Below are 22,168 nucleotides of genomic sequence, written 5' to 3'. Positions count from 1 at the left end.
AGTTTGGGGCCAGCTTGGTCTTCAAAGTGAGTCCAGAACAGCCAGGGCTGCACAGAGAAACCCTGTCTCAAAAAACCAAAGAAAAGAAAAAGAGAATCCTACTTATATAGTCTAGACACCAGTCTTTTGTCAAGGTTCTTGAGGACTGTCGGCTTTGAACTTTGTAAAACCTACTTTATTTGAGATTCTTTAATGCTTTACCTCCCTTCCAACCTACCTACCCTAGATAGGAGAGAAAGGAGGTTAATAGGAACAGAAGAGATAGACCTTTTTAGACTCAGTTCCTTGGAGCGATTCCACTGGTGTAGTCATCAGGATTCCAATAGACCAGTTAAACAGCAAACCAGCAATTCAGCAAAGGTGACTGCAACCGCAGCTGCTGGAACCCAGAGCAGCAGCCAGAACCCGGAGCCTTGAAGCGTTCACTGGAGCGATTCTCTCTAGGAAAATCTCAAAGTAGAGTGATGAACAGCCAAAACTAAAATGCCTTGCCTCTTATCTCTTATTTTGGGCATACACACACACACACAAACATATCCTTTCAGGATGTTTATTGGTTGGCAAAGACAATGCCCCCGCAAGAGGCGGTTCCCCTTCCAGTGGACAAACACCACGTATTCTCTCACAAGTCTGTTTTCAGAGGAAAAACACCTCACACCCTTACATAAGTCTGTTTCACACCCCACACTTGGATATAAAAACATGTTTACATTCAGCACACAGATCTGTTTCCTATCACCGCCAGGAGAATACATTGCCCGATGTTATCACTGAGTTTTGTGCTGTGGTCACTGGCTGGCTCTCATTTCATTGTCTCTATGTGCACATCTGGCCACGCTGACGTTGTGGGGCTTTTCTGCACTTGGTTTTCTTGTTCCTGTGTATTACCACTGTTGTGACTATCTGCTCTGGACCCTTTGCTCTCATCTATTTGACCTGTTTCCACCCAATACTGCTTTGCTTGTGATTCAGTTCTAGCTTTTTTTTTTCTTCCTTTTTCTTTTTTAAGCCTTTTCCTTTTTATCTGCTCATAGCTTCAGCTTTCACCTGTGTGCCAGGGACTTGAAATGGGTGCCTCTAGATCAAGCCTCTTGGTTTTATACATTAAATTGGTATTTGTTGCTATGTATTGAAAACTTGACTTTCAAATATGATCTTGCCACCTCCCTGTTGTCCAAAGTACATATCCACCCCTGTGCTCCCCTCTCTGATTAATGGCAACATGTTATTGAGTTGTCAAACCTGGGAAAATGGAAGCATCTTTTTTCTTTCACTACCACATTTTGCCTATCAGTGATATTTTTTTCTTTTCTGTGCCTCTTTTCTCTTGTTCAGCCTTTCTGTCATACGTACTTCAAAGCCATATGATTTATTTTTTTTAATTTATTTTATGTATATGAGTTTTTTGCTTACATATATGTCTGTGTAGTACATGCGTGCTTGGTGCCCTCAGAGGTAAGAAAAGGATGTTGGATTCCTCTCGAACTGGAGTTAAAGCTGCCATGTGGGTGCTGGGAACCAAGCCTGGGTCCTCTGCAAGGACAAGTGTTCTTAGCCATTGAGCCATCTCTCCAGCCCCTTTTATTATTTTTTTGGAAAGATTGTTATCATAACCTTCCTCCTGACTTGCCTTCCCAGAGATTATTTTCCCATTTACTGTCAGAGAAAACTCTGAAGTGCTGGTACCTCACGCGAGACCTCCCCCTTTAAATCCTTTCGTGGCTCTTCACGCGAGACTTCCCACTTTAAATCGTTCCGTGGCTCTTCACGCGAGACTTCCCACTTTAAATCGTTCCGTGGCTCTTCACAACAGCATCTGGCAAGCTTTTCCACTAAAAAAGCCCTTAACACCAGGAGAAACTGACCTTATGTTCTCTGTGAAGACCACAAGAGGAGCTGAAGGGGGCCAGCTACCAGCAAGGGCAGCATTTTTTCAACCAAATTTCACAGATTAGCCTCAAAATCCGTAACTTGCCTTTTACTCACTTGCATCTCCATATGAAAAATGCTCAAGTCTCATTCATGTCAGAAACACAGCCACTCACTTCCCAGCTTGAGAACCATGGGCCTGAAGTTTAAAGAAAACTCCATGCAGGTCCCTTTGTCTTTCACGGCACTGTGTGCCCTGTGGCCTCCTGCTTGTAGGACGGACCAGGTTCTGGCTTCTCTTGCAGTGAGAGCACCTCTTCTCTACTTAGATGCCCCAATTTAGTCCTTCCATCTTTTAGACAGTCTCTCTGTGATCCATCCCATCACTGACTCCGGAAATATGGTGTTTTCACCCCTGTTTTCTCGTTATACATATTAACCTCTGATACCCTGTGTGGTTCCCTGGCGTAGTGTCTTCACTTGCAGCTTGTGAGGTTATAAAGACAGTCTCACATTTTATTCTCTCTTAGGATACTGTGGTTGCTCAGTAAATGTTTGTGAGGAGTATGAAATAATTAGCTCCAGGGCTAGGCATAAAGTGTGCCTGTAGCCCCAGTGCATGGGAGACAGACATAGCAGAACCAAGTTCTCAAGGTCCTGGTTGGATAGTGTGCTTATCCTAAAGCAGCCTTAGACCCTGTCTCAAAAAACATTAAAATTAAAAACCAATCCCAAACTCTAATGAATGGTATATGCCCCAAGATCATTAAGAGTATTTGTCAGGCAGTAGTTTGCGTAGTCTAGGGATGTTGTGTGTGTGTGTGTGGGAACTACTCCTGGGAGGCAAGCTGCCTTCTAAACATTTGTCAACATATGCATCTCTGAAGTCCATATTATCCTCATAATATCAAATAGCAAAAACATTTCCTCTTCACCACCACTTTATCTTCAAACTGAATTCACACACACACACAAAAATATCTTTGTCATGTAAGCTCTTGGCACTTCTCATATCCTCATCAAAGCTAAGTAGATTTCAAATCTACAACCGTATATGGTAGTCTATTTTATGCCCATTTACCAATGTCCTAATTTCTAATGTTTCCCCTAAGGTATTAGTAGTATTTTGAGACTGTATAACACCTTTTCTTTGCATTCCAGCTTCCTTACGCTCTGAACTAAACCATCAACATGCAGCTTCGATTGATTTATTACGGCATAATCACCATCAAGAACTGGCAGCAGCTAAAATGGAAATAGAGCGAAGCATGGACATCAGCCGACGGCAGGTATGTGCAAACGCTCTCTGCTGACTCCTTAGATCCGGTCCCCCAGGCTCTCATGCTAGGAAAGGTACTTGGTAGTAGCTGCTGATTGCACACGACAAAGAACTTCCTTTTTCAGAGGAAATGAACAACCCTACTTTTGTATGCCAGTTATAAAATTACATTTTAAATTCTGACCTTTTGATTGATTATTTTGCATTTTGTTTGCATCTTAGAAAAATAAACACTGAAATATCAAAGTTATCAAGGGTGAGGATAGTGCTATTCAGCCAGACTGTCCATGACAACACACCGTCCTGTGTCTGGGAGGGCCGTTGTAGTAGGGTAGCCACATAGCCCAGCTTTCTCTAGTGCAACCAGGAAACTACATTTTCAATTTTATGTAGTTTAATTTGACCAAAACTAAACGGTCATATTGGATGACAGAACTATACAGAAGCAGTAGGTCCTCAATAAGAAGAAAGCTAACTCATATTGACAATGTATTAATTAGCCACTACTGCTTACACTTTGAAAACTTTGCTCCTTGGTCTGGCATACTTGCTTTTAATTTGATAATCTGTGCTAGTGAAGATATCTCTGCATGGAAGGATACAGCCATTGGCACTGTGCAGGGAAAGCTGTGTTAGCTCATTACACCTACAGCTTTTCCTTTGTTGGCTCACCCATGTTAAGTGCTCAGCCTGGATCTGCTCTTCATTGCTAGGACACTTTAAGTGAGCCACCTTGTAACCATAGAGGGAAGTTGTTCTTCCCAGCTCCACCTCCAGTAAAGTTGGCTGTGTCTACTTTACAGAACTTGTAGAAAACATTGACTTGTAGGGAATAACTGTATGGAGAGCACTGAAAGCCTTTCCGAAGCATGCAGTGTGTGTTGGGGCTTCCCAAGATGGAAATCCTTTCGAGATTAAAGGACAATGACAGCAGCATTTACTACAAGATCTATACAACTTACTAAGAGACCCATGATCTACTCTTGACTCTGCCTGTGATTATAAGTTACCCTTGAGAAAGTCAGCTCATAAGTAGTAGTGATTTCCTCATTCTAAAACGAGTGAGCTATGCTTTCACGATCTTTTGAGTCCCTTACAGCCCTGATACTGCAACTGTAGTCATATAAGTACTTCCTAGCTCTATGGAAGAGACAGGACCTTGAGGTTTTTCATTTTGGGAAGTTTGGGGTTTATTTTAAATGATTTTATTTATTTATTATTTATACAGTATTCTGCCCCCATGATGCCTATGTGCCAAAGGAGGGCACCAGATCTCATATAGATGGTTATGAGTCAACATGTGGTTGCTGGGAATTGAACTCAGGACCTTTGGAAGAACAGACGGTGCTCTTAACCTCTAAGCCATCTCTCCAGCCCCAGGAAGTTTGTTTTTGAAGCCTTGTCAGAATGATTATACTTAATATTCAAAATTGTCATTTCCTCCCTCTCATATCAGCACAGAGGGCAAATCTGTAGAACATGGTTAGCATTTTTTGGGTTTTGCAGAGTAAGGAGCACGTGTGCAGAATTAGTGACCTGCAAGAGGAAGTCCGCCACCGAGATCATCACATCTCGGACTTGGATAAGGAGGTCCACCACCTCCAAGAGAACATAAGCACCCTAACGAAAGAGCTGGAACTTAAGGGGAAAGAAATTCTCAGAATACGAAGTGAATCCAACCAGCAGATGAGGTATGCCAGTCACTAGAGCAGACGATGCATTGTTGTCTAAAATCCTGTTGCAGAATGCTTAGCAGTATGTTCCCATGTCTCTGCCTAGCCTGCCCTCCCAGCAGTATAGTGAAGATCACTTTTTACAATGTGTGGTGGGTATGATGTCATCTGGAAAAAAAAAATGTCTTCACTTTGATGATGTATTTATTATTCATTAACTCTGGGGAAATGACTATAAGTAAAGAGTTAAAAGTTCTGTTAGAAAAAGCATTAAAGGAGACAGATTTTGCTCACAGCAAACTATATAGCTTATCTTAAGTGGTTTACATAAATTTCCCATATATTATATCAAAATGGGGGCATTTCAAATTTGGTAGAACATAGAAGTTTTGAAAACTTGACCTCAGAATAACATTTTCTTAACTAAAAATAAATCAAACAGGTTGCATGAACAAGATTTAAACAAGAGACTTGAGAAAGAGCTGGATGTCATGACAGCAGACCACCTCAGAGAGAAAAATATGATGCGGGCAGATTTTAATAAGACTAATGAGCTACTCAAGGAAATAAATGCAGCTTTACAAGTGTCGTAAGTCATATTGCATTAAAGAACATTCATGTGGGATAATAAACAGAGGAGCACTGTGTCTAAGCTCACCTTAACTGTCTGAGGCTAATAAAAATGCTATTAGTGAGAAGATGGAAGTGCTGTGTTACAGATGTAACTGCAGTGTGCTGTGTATGTTCTGTACTTAGGATAAGGCCATTGAATGGTTTTGTTTCATTTGCTGCTGTTGCTGCAGGCCTGCTAAAATGATACATATCTTGAGAATGCTTGCTGGGCAGTGCAGGCACACACCTTTAATCGCAGTATTTAGGAGGCAGAGGCAAGCAGATCTCTGTGAGTTTGAGGCCAGCCTGGCCTGCAGAGTAAGTTCCAGGACAGGCTACACGGAGAAACCCTGTCTTGAGAATCAACAAAAGCAGAAGGCTCCCCATGGCACATCACTTCTGTGGTGACATCACAAAGTGTGATTATTACATAATGTGAAATTATTAGTATATTGTGAACAATAGAAATTTTCTAAGCCCATGCATAAGTCAACATATATTTTACAAAACCCCAAACACCCTTCAAAACAAACACATTTTTAATGATGTGGGTCCATTTAGTAAATACGCAGGTAGGAAATAAGGACGGAAGAGAGCAAAGACTTTATTTCCTAATACTTGAGTACTGCTTGAATTCCTACAATTAGCATTTAAATGTTTTATTTAATTTTAAAAATTTATAAAGTAGAATCATTACAAATAAAGTTACTACTCAAGTTTAGTAGCCCTATTATTCAAGTTAAAATTTGTACAAATTTCTTAATGTTCATTAAGAAGATTAATAGTCCCTCTCTTTCCCGAATACTTAGAAACTGCTGCAGACTACTCCCTTTGAATTCAGTCTGTCTCTCTGACCTAACCCCTGGTCGGTTTAGGTAATCTTAGGTTTAGTCTACTCTATCCTGCTGCTAATGGCTTATTCCAATTATCCAGACACCTCAATAAACTAACAAGTTACTACTACCCTGAGGCACAAAGCTTCACTGGGTCTTCTGCATTTGTGTTACTAATACCCATTTACTTACTCTAAATATTAATCCCATCTTCACATCTTGCATTTGTGTAACCACTAAGTCTCACCCCATGCATAGGAGCAGACACGTGTAGGCACACACGAGCAGAAACCAGCCCCTGGCTGCTGCTTCTTACTCAGATGTCCTCTGGGATTAGACACTCTCTCCGAGTGTCTCCTCACATAGTGGCCGTATACTAATGAATCTGTCATGAATACATTTCACGAGGGTCCCCACTTAGTGAAGTTGCCCATAAAATAAAGGAAAATAATCATTATTTGCACAAACTCACTGATTGGCTGTTTGCTTTTATCAGTTGTTAGATTTTTTTTTCAGCCACTGTGGCCTCACATGTCTACATTGCAGCAAAGCATACATATAACACAGCAAGACAAAATCAGCCTCGGCACCATGGCTCTCATATTTCCTGGCCTACGTATTTACCAGCAGACACTGAAACCCTGAGCCCCTCTCCTCACACCCTAAAGGAATACACCCCCATAAAGAACAGCCTGTGTTTGTCTGTGTGTCCTGACGTCCTCTTATGAATAGTAGCAAGGTTGTGTCTGTTTGGACATTTTTCTTTTCTGTGCTTTTGCTCATTATAACATTTTAATGGCTAGCAAATGTTGACTTAATGTTTCTATATTTCAGGCTTTCGATAACTGAAGAATTAGTATTACCAATAAGTAAAATATTTTGCCTCTTCTTTAGAACCGGCATTGATTTTACACTTGGCCTTGGGGCCACAGTAACCAATCACGTTTCTCTTTCCACCTGATACCACCATATAATTACCCCTTAGCTTTAGGTAGTCACACGTCTAGTTAAGGTTGAATCCTGTCCACTTACTTTTGACTGATACTGTCCCACAGATTTTTACGTGATAATGAAAATGTTCCATATTGGCGCCTCCAAGTGTAGTAGCTCTTAGCCAGGAGCAGTCATGGAACATCTGACCTGTAGCCAGTGTGACTGCGAACTTAAACTCTACTTAAACCCTACTTAATGCAAATGTGAATAACAGCACAGGGGTTACCCTACTGGGTTATGAGCCACCCCGAACCTCAGCTTGGATGCTTCGGATTCAGAAGCCCCTGGTGAATTATTAGAGGGATGAGAGGGGGGCGGTAAAGGTCCATGCTTCACCCCCAGACCAAAGTATAGTGCTGAGGAGACACTGGGCAGCTGGAAGCTGCTCTTCTCACTTCTGCCACAACCCCTGTTGGACACCTGGAGAGAATGGAGAGCAGGCGTAGAGGTAGAGTGTGAGAGTCTCTGTCTTTGAAATGACTTAGGACGCGCTCTCTAGTGCTGACTCTGCAGATCCTCTCAGAGTTCCATGGAAACTGGATTGTCTTAACGATTCTCCTAACAAGAACCTTGCATCCAGCCAGTTGTGGTGGCGCATGCCTTTAATCCCAGTACTGAGAAGGCAGAGGCAGTAGGAGCTCTGTGAGTTTAAGGCCAGCCTAGTCCACATAGTAACTTACAGGACAGCCAGGCTACACAGAGAAGCCCTGTGTTGAAAAGCAAAAACAAAACAAACAGTCAAACAAAAATCTTGCATCTAATTTAAAAATGCATTGAGTTTTTTTGTTTTAAAAACAAGTAAGGCCCAGGACGTAGCTCAGTGATAGAATGCTTGCTTAGCATGCACAAGACACTTGCTTGGTTCCCAAGACCCTCAATGTGAGAAGAAGAAAAAAAAGACATGATAGCAAATGAGAGAGTAGGCTACTCAATTTTACCTAAATGACATTCTCCATAGGCAAAGAAAGTTTAGGTGAAATAAAAACTATCCTAGTACCTTCAGAGTCCAGAACTATTTATTGTCTAAAAAGTGATTAGGGTTTGTCATTTTAGATTTTGTGGGCTTATTATATGTTGGTTCGTTTTTGAAACAGTCTCTCAGGTAGTCCATGATGGCCTTGAACTCTTGCTTTCCCTGTCCCTACCTCCCAAGTTCTGGCATTACAGATATGGCCAGATTACCTGGCCAGATACTATTTGTAACTTATTAAAACTTAAGTTTACTTTAAATTAGCACTTCACTGTACTGGAACAAAGAAATCATTTCTTCCTAGGAGAAGTGTCGATTCTCCACATGGCCATTAGGTAGACCAGTAATCCCTAACAGCAAAGATGTACTGTGCCATGGTAGAACAGCTATATTGAAGCCTTAACCTCTAAAACTCTAGTGATTTTGTAGTTACACCCAGGCTGCTTTCAGAAGCTTTAAGGATGTCTGGCAGTGGTAGTGGTCTTTCAATGTCTGCTTGGAAAGGATAGGGAAGCCCAGAGGTGAAATGCTTCAGTCCTCTGTTTCATTTCTGTATAACAGAGCTCATAAAGCATAACTTCCGGGCTATGTTCCTGGTAATGCGATTGCTCAGGTCTACAATCTCTGGTCATGGGTTTTCTAATCAGTTGGGTCTTATAAAGCAACACAAAGTAGATGATAACTTGGACATTTTCTTTGTATAGTTTAGTACAGGACTGTGTTGCTTATGAGCTGTGGACAGTTGACCTATATACTCTCTGGTGTACACACACACACACACACACACACACCAGGGCATATGCTTGGCTAGAGTCCCACAGTGACCCTGGCTAGCCTGACCAGCATTTCCATGTGTTCTGCCCCTCCTTTCCTTTCCTTCTTTGTATTACTTTTAATGATAATCTGAAAACTCAATGAAAATAAACTGGATTCCTGCTACAATATGAACACTCAGAGATCTGACTATTATGACTTAGGGTCAAAAGCATATTTCATAAAGGTCCTTTAAGAAATACAGAACCAGCCGGGCATGGGGGTGACCACCTTTAATGCCAGCATTCAGGAAGCAGAGCTAGGCGGATCTCTGTGAATTCAAGGCCAGCCTTGTCTCCAGAGCTAGTTCTAGAAGCTACTCAGAGAAATCCTGTCTTGAATAAACAAAACAAAAGAAGAAGAAAGAAGGAGGAGGAGGAGGAGGAAAGAAAGAAGGAAGAACTAGAGAACCAAATAGACTTGTGAGTAAAAAGATTAGAGGTTAGCTAGGATCCTAGCACCTGCCTGTAAGCCTTGCACTTGGGAGGCCAAAGTAGGAGGATCTCTGAGTTTAGATCAAATACAAGATAGAAAGTGAGTCCCTATGCTAAAGAAAGAAAAAGATGGAGGAAAGAAAAATGAAAGAAAAAAAGGACTAAAAATATCGAAGTTAGAACCCCACCCCCAACCTCCTGACCCTTAGTCTGCACTCAGCCTTGTAGGAGCACCGTTGGTCTAGTGAGCTGCCCAGATGGCTGCAGAAGGGAAAACACTGACTAGCATAGTCTTGAAATGGATCTTGGGACGGTACCAAGTTCCTTCCTACTAGAATGTTAGGTGAGATCCTTGTATATCTGTAAATTACACCTGGTTCATAATGGTTTCTTGTTCTCTCCTTTAATGCTTTCCTATCTGTAATACTGTGTCTTCATTATCTAGCTTTTATTACAATTTTTGCTGATGTAAAAGCGTGTTGTGGGGAGAATTAGCTTATATAATTCTGTAGGTGAAAATGTCTCAGCTAAGGCAGGTGTAGTAGTGTACGCTTTTAATCCCAGCACTTGGAAAGCAGAGGCAGGTAGATCTCTGAGTGAGGGACCAGCCTGGTCTATATAATGGGTTCCAGGTAAGCCAGGGCTACATAATGAGAACCTTTCTGAAAAAATAAAAGTAAAAAGCCTGCTTCAGCTAAAGTGAAACACAAACTTGCACAGGCGAGATCTTTACTATACACAAAGGGAGGTTCCAAAACTATAAATGATTAGTTTCAGATTCTATCAGCTATTATTTGCATTTTTTTTCCTGAGACAGAGTTCTTCTGTGTAGCCTTGGCTGTCCTGGACTCACTGTCTAGATCAGGCTGACCTTGAACTCACAGAGATCCACCTGCCTCTTCCTCCTGAATGCTGGGATTACAGGCGTGCACCACCAGGCCCGACTTCTACCTGCTGACTACCTGCTGTCCTTACAGTCAAGGGAAGTAGATCCTCATCAGCTTTCCTTCTAACCACAAAGGCAGTGCTCCAGTGACACCTTGTGGTTGCTCCCATACAAAGCCCTTGTGCCTTTTTTTTTTTCCCTCCCTCAGATTCTAAAATACTGAAAAGCTTGGCTCATAAAATGCATACGAGCAATTTTTTTCATATTGTGATCAAAATGCCAGATACTCTGTGATCACAAGGGATATCATTTATTTTTTTCCTAGTATTCTCTGTCAACAAGAGAAGAGGAAAAATGTATATATGCTGTGTGACTAACTTCACACTGTCTTCGCAAAATCCCCACTGAGGCAGAGACCATCACTTCCCAGCTCCTTGCTTCTCTGTCCCTCTTCAGAGCAGTAGGCAGGGCCTGGGTGGGAAGGCAGATATTGTGTCCACGAAACCCTTGGGTCGGGTTAGTTGTAAAATTTTATGGCACTAAAACACAGAAATTGTTCACTCTCTGGGGTTTACCTGATGGGACAGTGACAGATCACATGATAGGTCATCTAGAAACTACTAAGTTCTTGTCAAGTAAATTTGTTCTAGGCTCTTCATTAACCACAACTTAGCAAGCTTTAATTCTACCTTGTCTATTCTGAAAATATAAAAAGTGTTTAATTATAATTTCTGAAACAGTTCTTCCTCGCCCTCAAGCTCAGCCAGGATATTCCGTTTGCATTCTTTTTTATCTGCCCTCCCTCCACGCTAAGACTCGGTGTGACCCATGTCACTTCTGCTCATAAAGAGTGGCCTATGTCTTAGTCTTTGGTGGCATTCTTTCTTGTTGCAGTCCCTTACCATTCAGGAAAGAATAGGCCTACAAGGAAATGTGGCTATTCTTTCACCTCGTGAGCCTGTGACAATTTGTCCATATTGGCTGATAATGCTGAGTTTTCAAACTGCATTCCTCACAAGCCAAGGGAAGAGGGTGTTGTTCATGTGTGTCTTTTGTTCCCCTTTCCTTCATATCTTTTCCTGTTCCCTACATATGTTATGTACCTCATCACCCAGTACTGTGTTGATGGTAACCACTGCTAATAGTAACCAACCTGAGTGTGTAAAATTTGTGTCATTTGGCTTCTCCACTGGCTGAGCTCACCTCACCTCATTCACACATGACTTAAAGTGGATAAATCCTCCCTAAAGTGATGGCTTTTATTCCCTCAAAGCCTGTAACAACTGCAGCTCTTGGGGCAATCACGTTATCATGCTTGCAAGTCTTATGTTAAATTTGTGTGCATTTAGCTGGACTAACTGAAGAATATAGGTATTTGTTACAACAAGATGTGTCTGAGTCATATCAGTGAGATAAAGGTTTTCTTGTTTATAGACTAGAAGAAATGGAAGAGAAGTATCTAATGAGAGAATCGAAGCCAGAAGATATACAGATGATTGCAGAATTAAAATCCATGCTTTCAGAACGAGACCAGGTCATAAAGAAACTGATTGTAAGATATTTTGTTTTTAGTACAACCATCTTAGTAATCAATAGACTATTGGTTGGGGAAACATTTTTGAAAATGGAAAATGTAAGATCTGTGTGTTGTGGTCAAACTCATTAAAATATAATTTCAAATTTAAATTTGGCATTAGAAGGATGAAATTTTACCCTTTCACCAGTGTTTTATTGAAGTAATAGTTTTAACACACACTGTTTAATAATATGTCGTTACCACTTCATAGTTACTACCCTGTTAGTGCATTTAGGGATGCATATTGTACATACAGTATTAGAACTAAGAAAAATCTGCTAACATGGCCATGCATTAGACTGTAAATTAGGTAACAGATTAGTCCTCCTTTTGCTGTTGTTTGTTTTGTTTTGAGGTAGTTATGCTATGGAGCTCTTAAAACTCACAGCAATCCTCCTGCCTCAATCTCCAATGTGCTGGGATTACAGGTAGGCATCACTGTGCTGGGCTTAAATGAATTGTGTTAATTCCCTAAAGTGTATTCAACCCAACTTTGGTCCAGAGGGATACTGAGCCATCCAGGTGCTCTGGTGGCTGGGGTAGGAGGATCTTGAATTTGAGGCCAACCTGAGCATCATATCAAATTCAAGAGTGTCTTGGGATGCATAGCAGGAACCTGCCTCAAGAGCCAAAACTGAACAGAAAGAAAGAAGGGTTTGGTAGTCTAGCCTAAGCTCTGTGTGTTCTATCAGAGAATCAGTGATGTTCAGTGTGAAGGGCACTCGGAAGTCCATTTGAGAAAAACCATGAGATTCTAAAGCAAATATTTTATCTTCATTAGAACCATTATTATTTGAGAATAAAAACTATATAAATGTTTGAAAATTTATAAAATATTTCAGAATTTTCTAAAATGATATTATCTTGGTCAGTAATTAAAATATTTTTCATTGTCACTAATCAATGAAAGTCTTTCATAGTCAATGTGAAAACAGTGCTAATCACCTACATGTCCCCTGATGGCTTTAATTACACTTTGGATACTAGCATGTAACAGCACTAGACCAAGATTCTCAAGTCCTTTAAAAATTATTTTTATGGTGTAGAAAATCCCATCTGTCTTCAAGACTAGAAAGGTCCATTTGAAACCTATGAAGTTCCTTTTGAAACCTATAAGGTGGATTAGGGTCCATAGAAGAAGCCCAGGATAGGCTGTGGGGTGTTTCTTGTGCCTGCAGTCGGCTAAGCACCCACTGTTCCAAGGCTGGTACACGTGAGCAGTCTACCCAACAGCAGTAGACTCAGGGACAAGTGTTGTTTCCCTTATGAAGTGAGCAAGCAGAGCAAGTGTATTCCTCTGTGGCCTACAATCAGCTGCTTCTTTTCAAGGTTACTACTTGAAATGTTACAGATACAATTGTATTTATCCTCATCAGAGGGCAGATCCAATACTGTGACCAAGGACAGCTCCACACTGTATCTACAACACCGTGGTTCCCAGGCATGAGAGGCATGTGGGGCAAGCTCTGTAATGCAAAGCTGGTCAGTGGCGACAAAGAGGGTTCCCAGGGGTCTGCTTCTACTAGCTCATACTAGAATCAAGGCCATTTTGGACACAGCCACCATTCTTACCCATACTGCTCCATCTGCTGTGGCCTTCCCAGACTGTTTGCTAAATTAATTAACACATCTTATTTATGACTCAAAAATGAAAGGTTTAATCTCTGCATGGGCCATTCACTTTTCTATGGCCGTTGGAAGACATAGTCATATAACGCATTACTATCACAAAGAAGAGACTAGAAGAGATCAAATCCATTTTCAGGTGCTAAAGAATAATAAATAAATAAAAAATAAATAAATAAATAAATAAATAATAGTGCCATCTTTGTAATGTGGGAACCACTCAGCCACATACATTACAAAATTTCTTAGAGTCAGCCCTAACACAGTAGGCTTGGCCACCCACTCTTGATAGGCCAATTAAACAGAGGAAAAGTAAAAGAAAAAGAAAGGAAAAAAAAAAAGAAAGAAATGTACTACATAAGGCCACAGTGAGAAGAGGTAAAAATAAGTCTCCCCTGAACTCCAGGCCCATCTTTGGGGTCTTGACAGGGGGCTGAGGTTTAAATGCCAGACAAGAGGTATACGTAACTCAACTGTCCTGGCCAAGATTGGTCTTGTCCTTCATGATTGTCTTAGCTCCTGTCTCTCCCTTCAGGTGATCTGACAACCTGTCAGGACTGTTGGAAATCCTGTTTGCTGACAAGTTCTCCCTCTGCCTTTTCCTTCTCTGCGCATGAGACTTCTGGGGAAATTCCAATTCGCCAGGGACCATTGTTAACAATATTCTTGTTGTCAAAGAAAGAGACTCGTGTCTCTCACCGTACCTCAAGTGCCAGTTAGACCCACTCAGATGCCACAGGCAGCACCACAAAGAGATGGTTCACCAGTAGATCCTCTCATGAATGAAAGAGTATTGAAGGGTGTGGCCAAGTCCATAGGCCCAGGGTTTAAAAGGCGGCCTTTAAGATGCTGGCAGTCAAGCCTAGAAATGTTTAAACAAAATACCTAAACCTTTACATTTATTAAAGTTATAATGAAATGGCACTCATACATTTTAAGTTTGTAAATCTATAATAGAAAATGTTGAAAGGATGTTTATAATTCTTTTGCATAGGAGGATAATAAAATTTATCAGCTGGAATTAGTCAATCGAGAAACTAACTTCAACAAAATATTTAACACAAGCCCTTCCGTTGGTGTTATTAACCCATTGGCTAAGGTATGTGCTATAGACACTGTAAATCAGGGATGTACTTAAGGCCTGGAGGGAAATGGGCTAAGGTATATGGAGCAAGTAGCCTAAGGGTAAAGCTGCCCAAGATGTTTTAAGTGTAAGAATCTCCTACTAAGGTTTATCAATTCTTTATTTCTTTGTCTGCAAAATGAGCTACTCACTTATTGCTAATTTAAACTCCTTAAAATATTTTATTAGTATTGAAACACATCAGCTCTACCTTTATGTTTTTCATATTTCTAAGGAAAAGTAAACCTCTGGCTCAAATTAATTGATTGCCATTTCCTTATTGACCACAACCCTCTGTGGAATTCAGAAAGACTCCAGCCCCAGAGGCCAAGCAGCTCCTCCTAGCTCCATACCTTCTATGCTAAGGCAACTGAAGGTGAACTGGAAGCTCCACTTTTCACATTCCGTGACTGTTCTTGAGATTTAAGTAAGGCTTTTTCTAAGTCGCTATTTTTCTCTTAAAACAAAAGGAAAAGCCTTGCATTACGTTTGCCTGACTTTTATACATCATTGTCGCCACAGCCCTAGTGTTTGGGCATAGTGCATATACAGTAAATGTGTTAAACTGAAAAACTCATCACGTGGGAGCTGGAGAGATGGCTCAGTGGTTAAGAGCACTGTATGTTCTTCCAGAGGTCCTGAGTTCAATTCCCAGCACCCACGTAGCAGTTCACAACTGTCTGTCAGTCTAGTTCCAGAGGATCCGACACCCTCTCACAGACACACATGCAAGCAAAACACCAGTGCAAATAAAATAAATAATTAAAAAAACTCTTCATGTTTTTTTCAATCCAACATAAATTGTTTTGTAAATAAAGTAAGTAATGAGTAAATATTGTAGATTATGAATCTCTTCAGAGAAACTAATAATGAAATAAAGCTTATGTTAAAGCTGAGGTTTTTGTTTTGTTTTGTTTTGTTTTGTTGGTTGTTGTTGTTGTTATTTATTTATTTATTGAGATAGGGTTTCTCTGTGTAGCCTTGGGTGTCTTGGACTCGCTTTATAGACCAGGCTGGCCTCGAACTCACAGCAATCCACCTGCCTCTGCCTCCTGAGTGCTGGGATTAAAGGTGTGCGCCACCACACAGAAATTTTATTTTCAAAGCTTGTATAATTTTTCTGTTTAGAATACCAAATATGTTCTTTCCTCATCAGTGCTCCAAACTTTGAGCTTGCATGTTTTGTAAACTAAAGAGATATAGCTCTGTCTTTAGACCTTCATATAGAAAGATCTCACTAAATAATTGGGTAAACAGAATTCATTTTATGCTGGGCTTTTGTTTTGGTTTGATTTTTGAAAAAGTCTGACCTGATATAGGCTATCCTTAATTTAAACTTACTTTATAACTGAGGCTAGCCTTGAACTACTACTGATCTTCTCATTGCTTGGATTATAGCTGTGTGGCACCCACCTGGTTTTAATTTCATTTTTTTAAATTGACAATTTAGGGTAACATAGCTTTTAATTAGAAAACATTTGAAGACACTTATAAACAAGGTATAGTAGAGAAGTTTTTTTGCTTTTATTTTATCAAATATTTTTTCAATTTTAAAGCTTTACACTTTTACCAGAAGTGTGGCCGTTTGTTGTTGTTTTTGGTTTTTAGACATACTCACAGTATTGCAGCCTTGGCTGATCTCACTATGCAGACTGGCCTTGAACTCAGAGTGCTGGTATTAATGGTGTGGCTCACTACACCTGCCCATCAACTGTATGATTCCTTAAATAAAACAAACAAAAAACTGAACCCCCATTCAAAACACTAAACTATCTCAAGAGTAGAATAAGGAAAGGCAAAAAAAAAAAAAATGTACATACAGTGTGAGGGAACCTCCTGGCTCCTGCTGACTCCAACTAGCCTTCCGGTTTTCACACACTGTTCTCTGTCAGAGTCTGTGGCGTGAGGAACGTCCACAGGGACTGGGCTATTTAAATGGAGTAAAACTTTTGTCTTCTATATAATTTCTATTCTTTAAACTAAACTAATTTTGTAAGAAAAAAAAAAAGTCAGCACACACCCAATTAGAAGACATGTAAGAATATTCCAAGCCTTCTACAACATACTAATTCTTATTTTTTATAAAGGTTGATGCTCATCAACTCAAGAGTTAGGAACATAATTCTTTGAGACTAAAGTTGATGATTTGCAAGCTGAGAAATTTTGAGGCTACATTTGTGTTTCTCTTATTTCTTTATTCTTTATTCCTCTTATTTCTATTATTTAAATACTGATTGGATGCTAAAAAATGAATTACACTTGTCTCTAGCCTTTACATTATGAGGTAGTTCATGATATTGCCAGTTAATTAAAATATAGATTTAATTATACAAGTTTAATTCTTTCGAAAGATGTCACGGAGAATTTAAAATGACATTATTTAAGTCAGCTTTAAGTCTTCAGTAGTAATGTGAGATTTATTTCAAACTACAGTGCCAAACATTTTTTATTCCTTTTTTTTTTTTAATTCCAGGCAAGAACAGCCTCTCTTTGACAGATGGATAAAGTTCATGGACCTCTCTTTTAAAATTACATTTAACTTCACGCCTCCTAATTTTAGCCTAAATCCACTTCCCTTTGTGGTGTTTGAGGAACTTGTTCCCTGTGGTCTGCACTACTCTACCCTTTTGTTCCGTAGGCCACACAGTGGTTCGTGGTTAGAGGCGAACCGCTCCTAAGTGTCCGTGCCCTGTGCTTTCTGTCCTGGTAGCATCAAAGACGTCTGTCTTTGAGGAGTCCATGTAGATGAACACTCTCAAGGACCCCACACCACACTTTGGGTAACACTGGTTAAGTTTAACATTGCAATTCGACACAAAGGTTCCAAAAGTTTCCCATGCCAAATTCACATCTCCTGCTATTCCTGTTTTCTTGTTGGGTCTCGTGCAGGGATTGAGTAGTCTCATGTGTGTCATTTTTAACGCAGCAAAAGAAGAAGAATGATAAGTCACCAACAAACAGGTTTGTGAGTGTCCCCAATCTAAGTGCTCTGGAGTCCGGTGGCGTGGGCAACGGACATCCTAACCGCCTGGAGCCCATCCCCAATTCTCCAGTCCGTGACGTTGAGTTCAACAGCAACAAGCCTCTGCCACAGCCACTGCCACCCAAAGAGCCCAAGACATTTTTGAGGTGAGCCCCGTCTCACCAGGAACATTTTTTGTTTTTTGTTTTTTCTCCTTCTTCTTCTTCTTCTTCTCATTTTTAACTTGAGAAATTTCCCCTTTCACACTGCAGAAATCCACTACTCCAAAAACCTAAAAAATAACAAGAAATAACTGGAACATCATTTACCACCTATAGATTTTTTTAAAAAAATTTATCGCTAGTGAATTTTCTAAATACTAACAGGTGTCCACATAATTCATGTGCTGAGAATTTTAATATTTATGCTTCACTAAAGTTTTATTAGTGCAAACTAGTTTCATAATTTTAAAATCATTTTATTAAATTTTTATTTCTAATGTATTATATATGTATATATTTCCTTTTATCATGCTTATTAATATAATATGCATATTGCCAATTAAAAAAACTTAAGCTCTGAGAACTTGATGTAGTCAAATACAAATAAATTTAGAAACAAATCTAGTTCCAGTTTGAAATTGCCTCAGAGTTGATTAAATATATTAAGTAAATTTTGAATGAAATGAAATCATTAAGTTATTACATGATTGAAATAAAAAAGTACTGTTTATGCTCACTTCATTACAACTGATTTTTTGTTGTTGATTCAATTTTATTTTTTCTTATTTTTACTAAATCCTAATAAGTCTACTAGTAAGTCTTACAAGTGGAGTTTGTATTTCTGCTTTTACGCTAAGTGATTTCTAAGGCAGCTAATGACTAATGATGCTAAAGCGAAAGGAAATAGACTGAAACATAGTGGACTCTGTCTCGGCATGTCTCTCCTGCTAAACACTCTTGTTGCTTATTTCCCACGCGTGGGTGCGTTCAGGTATCAGTAAGATGCATGTGCATGAGCTGGAGGAAGTTGACCGCTGCAGTTTCCGTTACATTGTTGCGTGCCTTGTAACCCCCCGAGACGGTAGGGATGCTTTCCTGCTTCTTAAGTAGCCCAAAGTACCATGCTTAGAATTAAGACATAGAGCGCGAAAAGGAGAAGGAAACTCGGCTTTCATGCACTCTTTGGAGTGTCTACTGATAGTGGTGGAAGCGTAATATAAATAAATATGCAAACAGTAAAAAGAACTGTGCCTTGTCATCCTTCAGTTCTGATGAAGAACGCGCACATGTGAGAATCAAATGCTTGTGTCAGGTCCTGATAATTAAGAGGGAAATTCGCCAAAAGAGGGAACACTGTTTTGTTCGCTCTTTTTCCACAAACGCTCTTTTTTTTTTTTTTTTTTTTAAACCTCAAAGATGATAATACTGGTTTTGCCGCTGCTTACTTTTTGGATGTATGGAGCAACCGGCGTGGCTCTCCTGTCATGGAGTTCATGTGAAGTGCCGCTGTAATTCCTGTTCTCACAGGACACGCTGTAAAGCGGAGGAGTAGCCAGTCCTTAGTTGTGACGCGGGTTGCCAGCTCTGGAAATCAGTGCTTGTATTTAATCGCTTTCCAGTTACTCTTCAAACCATTTAATCCTGGGTTCCATGTCTCTCTCTCTCTGTATTCAGTCCTCCTCAGAGTGAAGCTCCCCCCGTGGCTTCTCCAGACTCCCAGCGCCAGGAGTGGTTTGCCCGCTACTTCACATTCTGAGGGAACTGAGCTGGCGCACTGGACTGTTAGAAGAGCATGGCGAATCATTATCTGGACAGGCTTTCCTATGTAAAACACTGCGAATGAGAAAGTGTCTGTCTCTCCAACTTGAAAATGCACTGTATTTCCTGTGATATTTATTGGACTCACTCTCTGAGGTACTCTACTCTATTAAGTGTGTAATTATAACAATTATTTTTATTTGAGATGGGAGTCTTTAATCTTTGTAATTACTGCATAATAAATTTTCTTAGAACAGATGTTTTTGTTGTTGTTTTCTATTGAGTGTACTTTAAACACTTTTTAATACCAGGTATAAGATTTGTCAATAAGATTTACTGCACTAATGATCACAAACTGTTACTTCAATAGTCTTAAAATCAATATAGGGAAATCTATTAATACCTTTCATTGCTGTGTATAATTTTGACTAAATTGTCACCATTTATAAATCAAGAATAAAAGAATTTATGTAAATTGTGTATATGAATTCTTGTTGGTTTATAGTTTTTTTTTCTTTTTTGATTCTGTTAGATGAGATTTAAACCTTAAATACAGTTAGTATCTATGATTAATATATTTAGGGCCAAAGTTACTCTATAAAAAGCTCTACTATAATGTGTCTTAAAAGGCAGGTCATGCCAGGCGTGCTCGCACATACCTTTAGTCTTAATGCTTCAGATTTCTGTGCATCGGAGGCCAGCCTGGTCTACGTAGGGCCAGCCAGGGCTATATAGTGAGAACTTGTCTTTAAAAAAAAAAAAGCCCATTTGTCCATTTTCAGAGTAGCACAGTTCATGTTGACATATAAGCACAAACCCAAGGATGTCACATTCGGGCTTTTTGCTTTTTTTGTGAGTGTGTATGTCTGTGTGTGCATATATTTTGCCTGCATGTATGTGCACATACATGTTGATGTCAGAAACCATGAAGTGGCAAGTCTTGTTAGCTGATCTCAATGACAGGTGGGCGACCATGCCAGCCTAGCGGTTATGTGAGTCCCTGGCACCCGCTCCAATCCTCACATGTGTGCAGCAAGTGCTTTAACCCCTGAGCAATCTCCCTTGCCCCACATTTACCTTAAGCTTTTTCGTCTTAGCAAATCATTTTCTTGCCCCAAAGAATGCAGCTAGAGGAACCAGGATTGGTGCAGGCATCTGCTTTGTGTCCCCTCCTTTCAGTTCCGCCTTTGAGTACATAGCTAGCGGTGGAATGATGGAAGGCTGTGGTAATTCTGTTTAGAACTATAGGCTGAAGCATCTCCAAAATAGATGCAGATGCCGTCACCCATCCTTGCCTCACAATGGCCTGGGTTGTGAACACAAAGCATGGGTGACACATCTGCAAAAAAGCTAACGTTATGTGGCAACGATTTTCGTATTACAGAAAAGCCACTGATTGTACCTCTGATAACTAAATTGAATAATTATTACTTTTAATAACTAAATTGAATAATTATTACCTATAAGTTGCTGGCCAAATATAGTTGAGGCTTAAGTGAAGTCACTTTTTCCTGCTAACAAGTAGTTCCTGAGAACACTGTAAGCAAATAGGAGGATGTGACCCTTCTGATGGCTGCTTCAGCTACGCGTGGCCTTCACCCACAGAGATCAGCGTAGCAATCAGAACGAGCTTGCCTTGGGACTTTTTGGAGATATGTAAATGAAATGTCTCTTTACCCCAAAAGGGAAGGAACCAACAGACCAATGAGTCCACCAAGTCTAGCTTCACAAAAAAGTGAGTTTACTTGGAGTTGCTCACATGAGATGGTTGACGCAGGGGCACCACAGAAAGTCCCATGCAAAAGCCATGGGATGTGGCTCAGTGGTTAGAGCATTTGGTGGCCCTGAGTTCAATCCCAGGACTCTCACAGGTTGTCCTCTGACCTTCCTGAGCCCCAGGACCCACCACGATAAATAAATAGATATAATTCTAAACTTTAAACATTTAAAGTACCACCCCAAGTCATTTTTTTTTCTTTACCTCTTTTCTACTTCCATGCACCTGGACAGGAGGGAGTGGTGACTGGAATGGAATGGGAAGGGGGGTCTTCTGTAGTCATGAGGACCCCTCCTCTCTCCATGATGGAAGGCCACCACCGTAGACACAGCTGTCAGTTGTACCGTTCAGTTTATTTAGTAGTCATCATTATAAGTCATTGTCTTCTGCAAGCTAATTGTTTAGCTTCAAAAGGTGACGTGTGTGTGTGTGTGTGTGTGTGTGTGTGTGTGTGTGTGTGTGTGTGAAAGGCTCTATACCACAAGGCTTGAGAGTACCCTATTAGCAACTTATGGTGGCTCACACCTATAATTCTAACACTTGGGAAGCCAGAGGACCAGGTCTGAGGCTAGTGAGAACTACCTAACAAGACCCTGTCTCAAAAAAATAAATACTTCTTCTAAGTGTAGACTCAAAACCGTAACTATCGCCTGAGAGGGGATAACAGGTAGTTTATTCTAGAGCAAAATATGAGTGACCACGGCCCAGTTACTCCAGTTCCACAGTCCAGTGTGCTGTTTCAGGAAGTTTTTATAGCAACAAAAGAAAATTAAGATGCTTTTCAAGTACATTGATGGAACCCTGAGTTAGTCAGGTGCGCTGGTTAAGTTTAAATGCCAATTTGCCTCAGCCCAGAATTACTTGAGAGAGAAGGGTTTTTGATTGTTTGTTGTTTCATTTTTCAAGACAGGGTTTCTCTGTGTAGCCCTGGCTGCCCTGAAACTCACTTTGTAGATCACGCTGGCCTGAAACTCTCAAGAGA

The 22,168-nt window shown here is 40.3% G+C and overlaps 1 protein-coding gene across 10 annotated transcripts in view; it reads left to right on the top strand.

Moving 5' to 3' along the window:
- FAM184A (family with sequence similarity 184 member A) overlaps window positions 1-19,884 on the top strand; it is a 113,654-nt gene extending 93,770 nt beyond the window's left edge. For 2 of the 10 annotated variants that reach the window (XM_084777304.1, XM_084777302.1), the window contains 7 exons: window positions 3,031-3,158; window positions 4,655-4,839; window positions 5,264-5,410; window positions 11,797-11,914; window positions 14,559-14,663; window positions 17,614-17,816; window positions 19,326-19,884. In XM_084777304.1, the coding sequence (XP_084633430.1) occupies window positions 3,031-3,158; window positions 4,655-4,839; window positions 5,264-5,410; window positions 11,797-11,914; window positions 14,559-14,663; window positions 17,614-17,816; window positions 19,326-19,407 (968 nt within the window). In that variant the 3' untranslated portion in view covers window positions 19,408-19,884. Of the gene's footprint in view, window positions 1-3,030; window positions 3,159-4,654; window positions 4,840-5,263; window positions 5,411-11,796; window positions 11,915-14,099; window positions 14,519-14,558; window positions 14,664-17,613; window positions 17,817-18,642; window positions 18,733-19,325 lie in introns of those variants that run through there. The other 8 variants (XM_084777307.1, XM_084777306.1, XM_084777309.1 and 5 more) reach the window with 6 other exon arrangements.
- Window positions 19,885-22,168: the final 2,284 nt, after the last annotated feature.

This window comes from Acomys minous, assembly GCF_964271855.1.
Source record: "Acomys minous genome assembly, chromosome: 3".
In the NCBI taxonomy this organism is placed as follows: domain Eukaryota; kingdom Metazoa; phylum Chordata; class Mammalia; order Rodentia; family Muridae; genus Acomys; species Acomys minous.
This window is presented reverse-complemented; position numbering and strand designations above follow the sequence as displayed.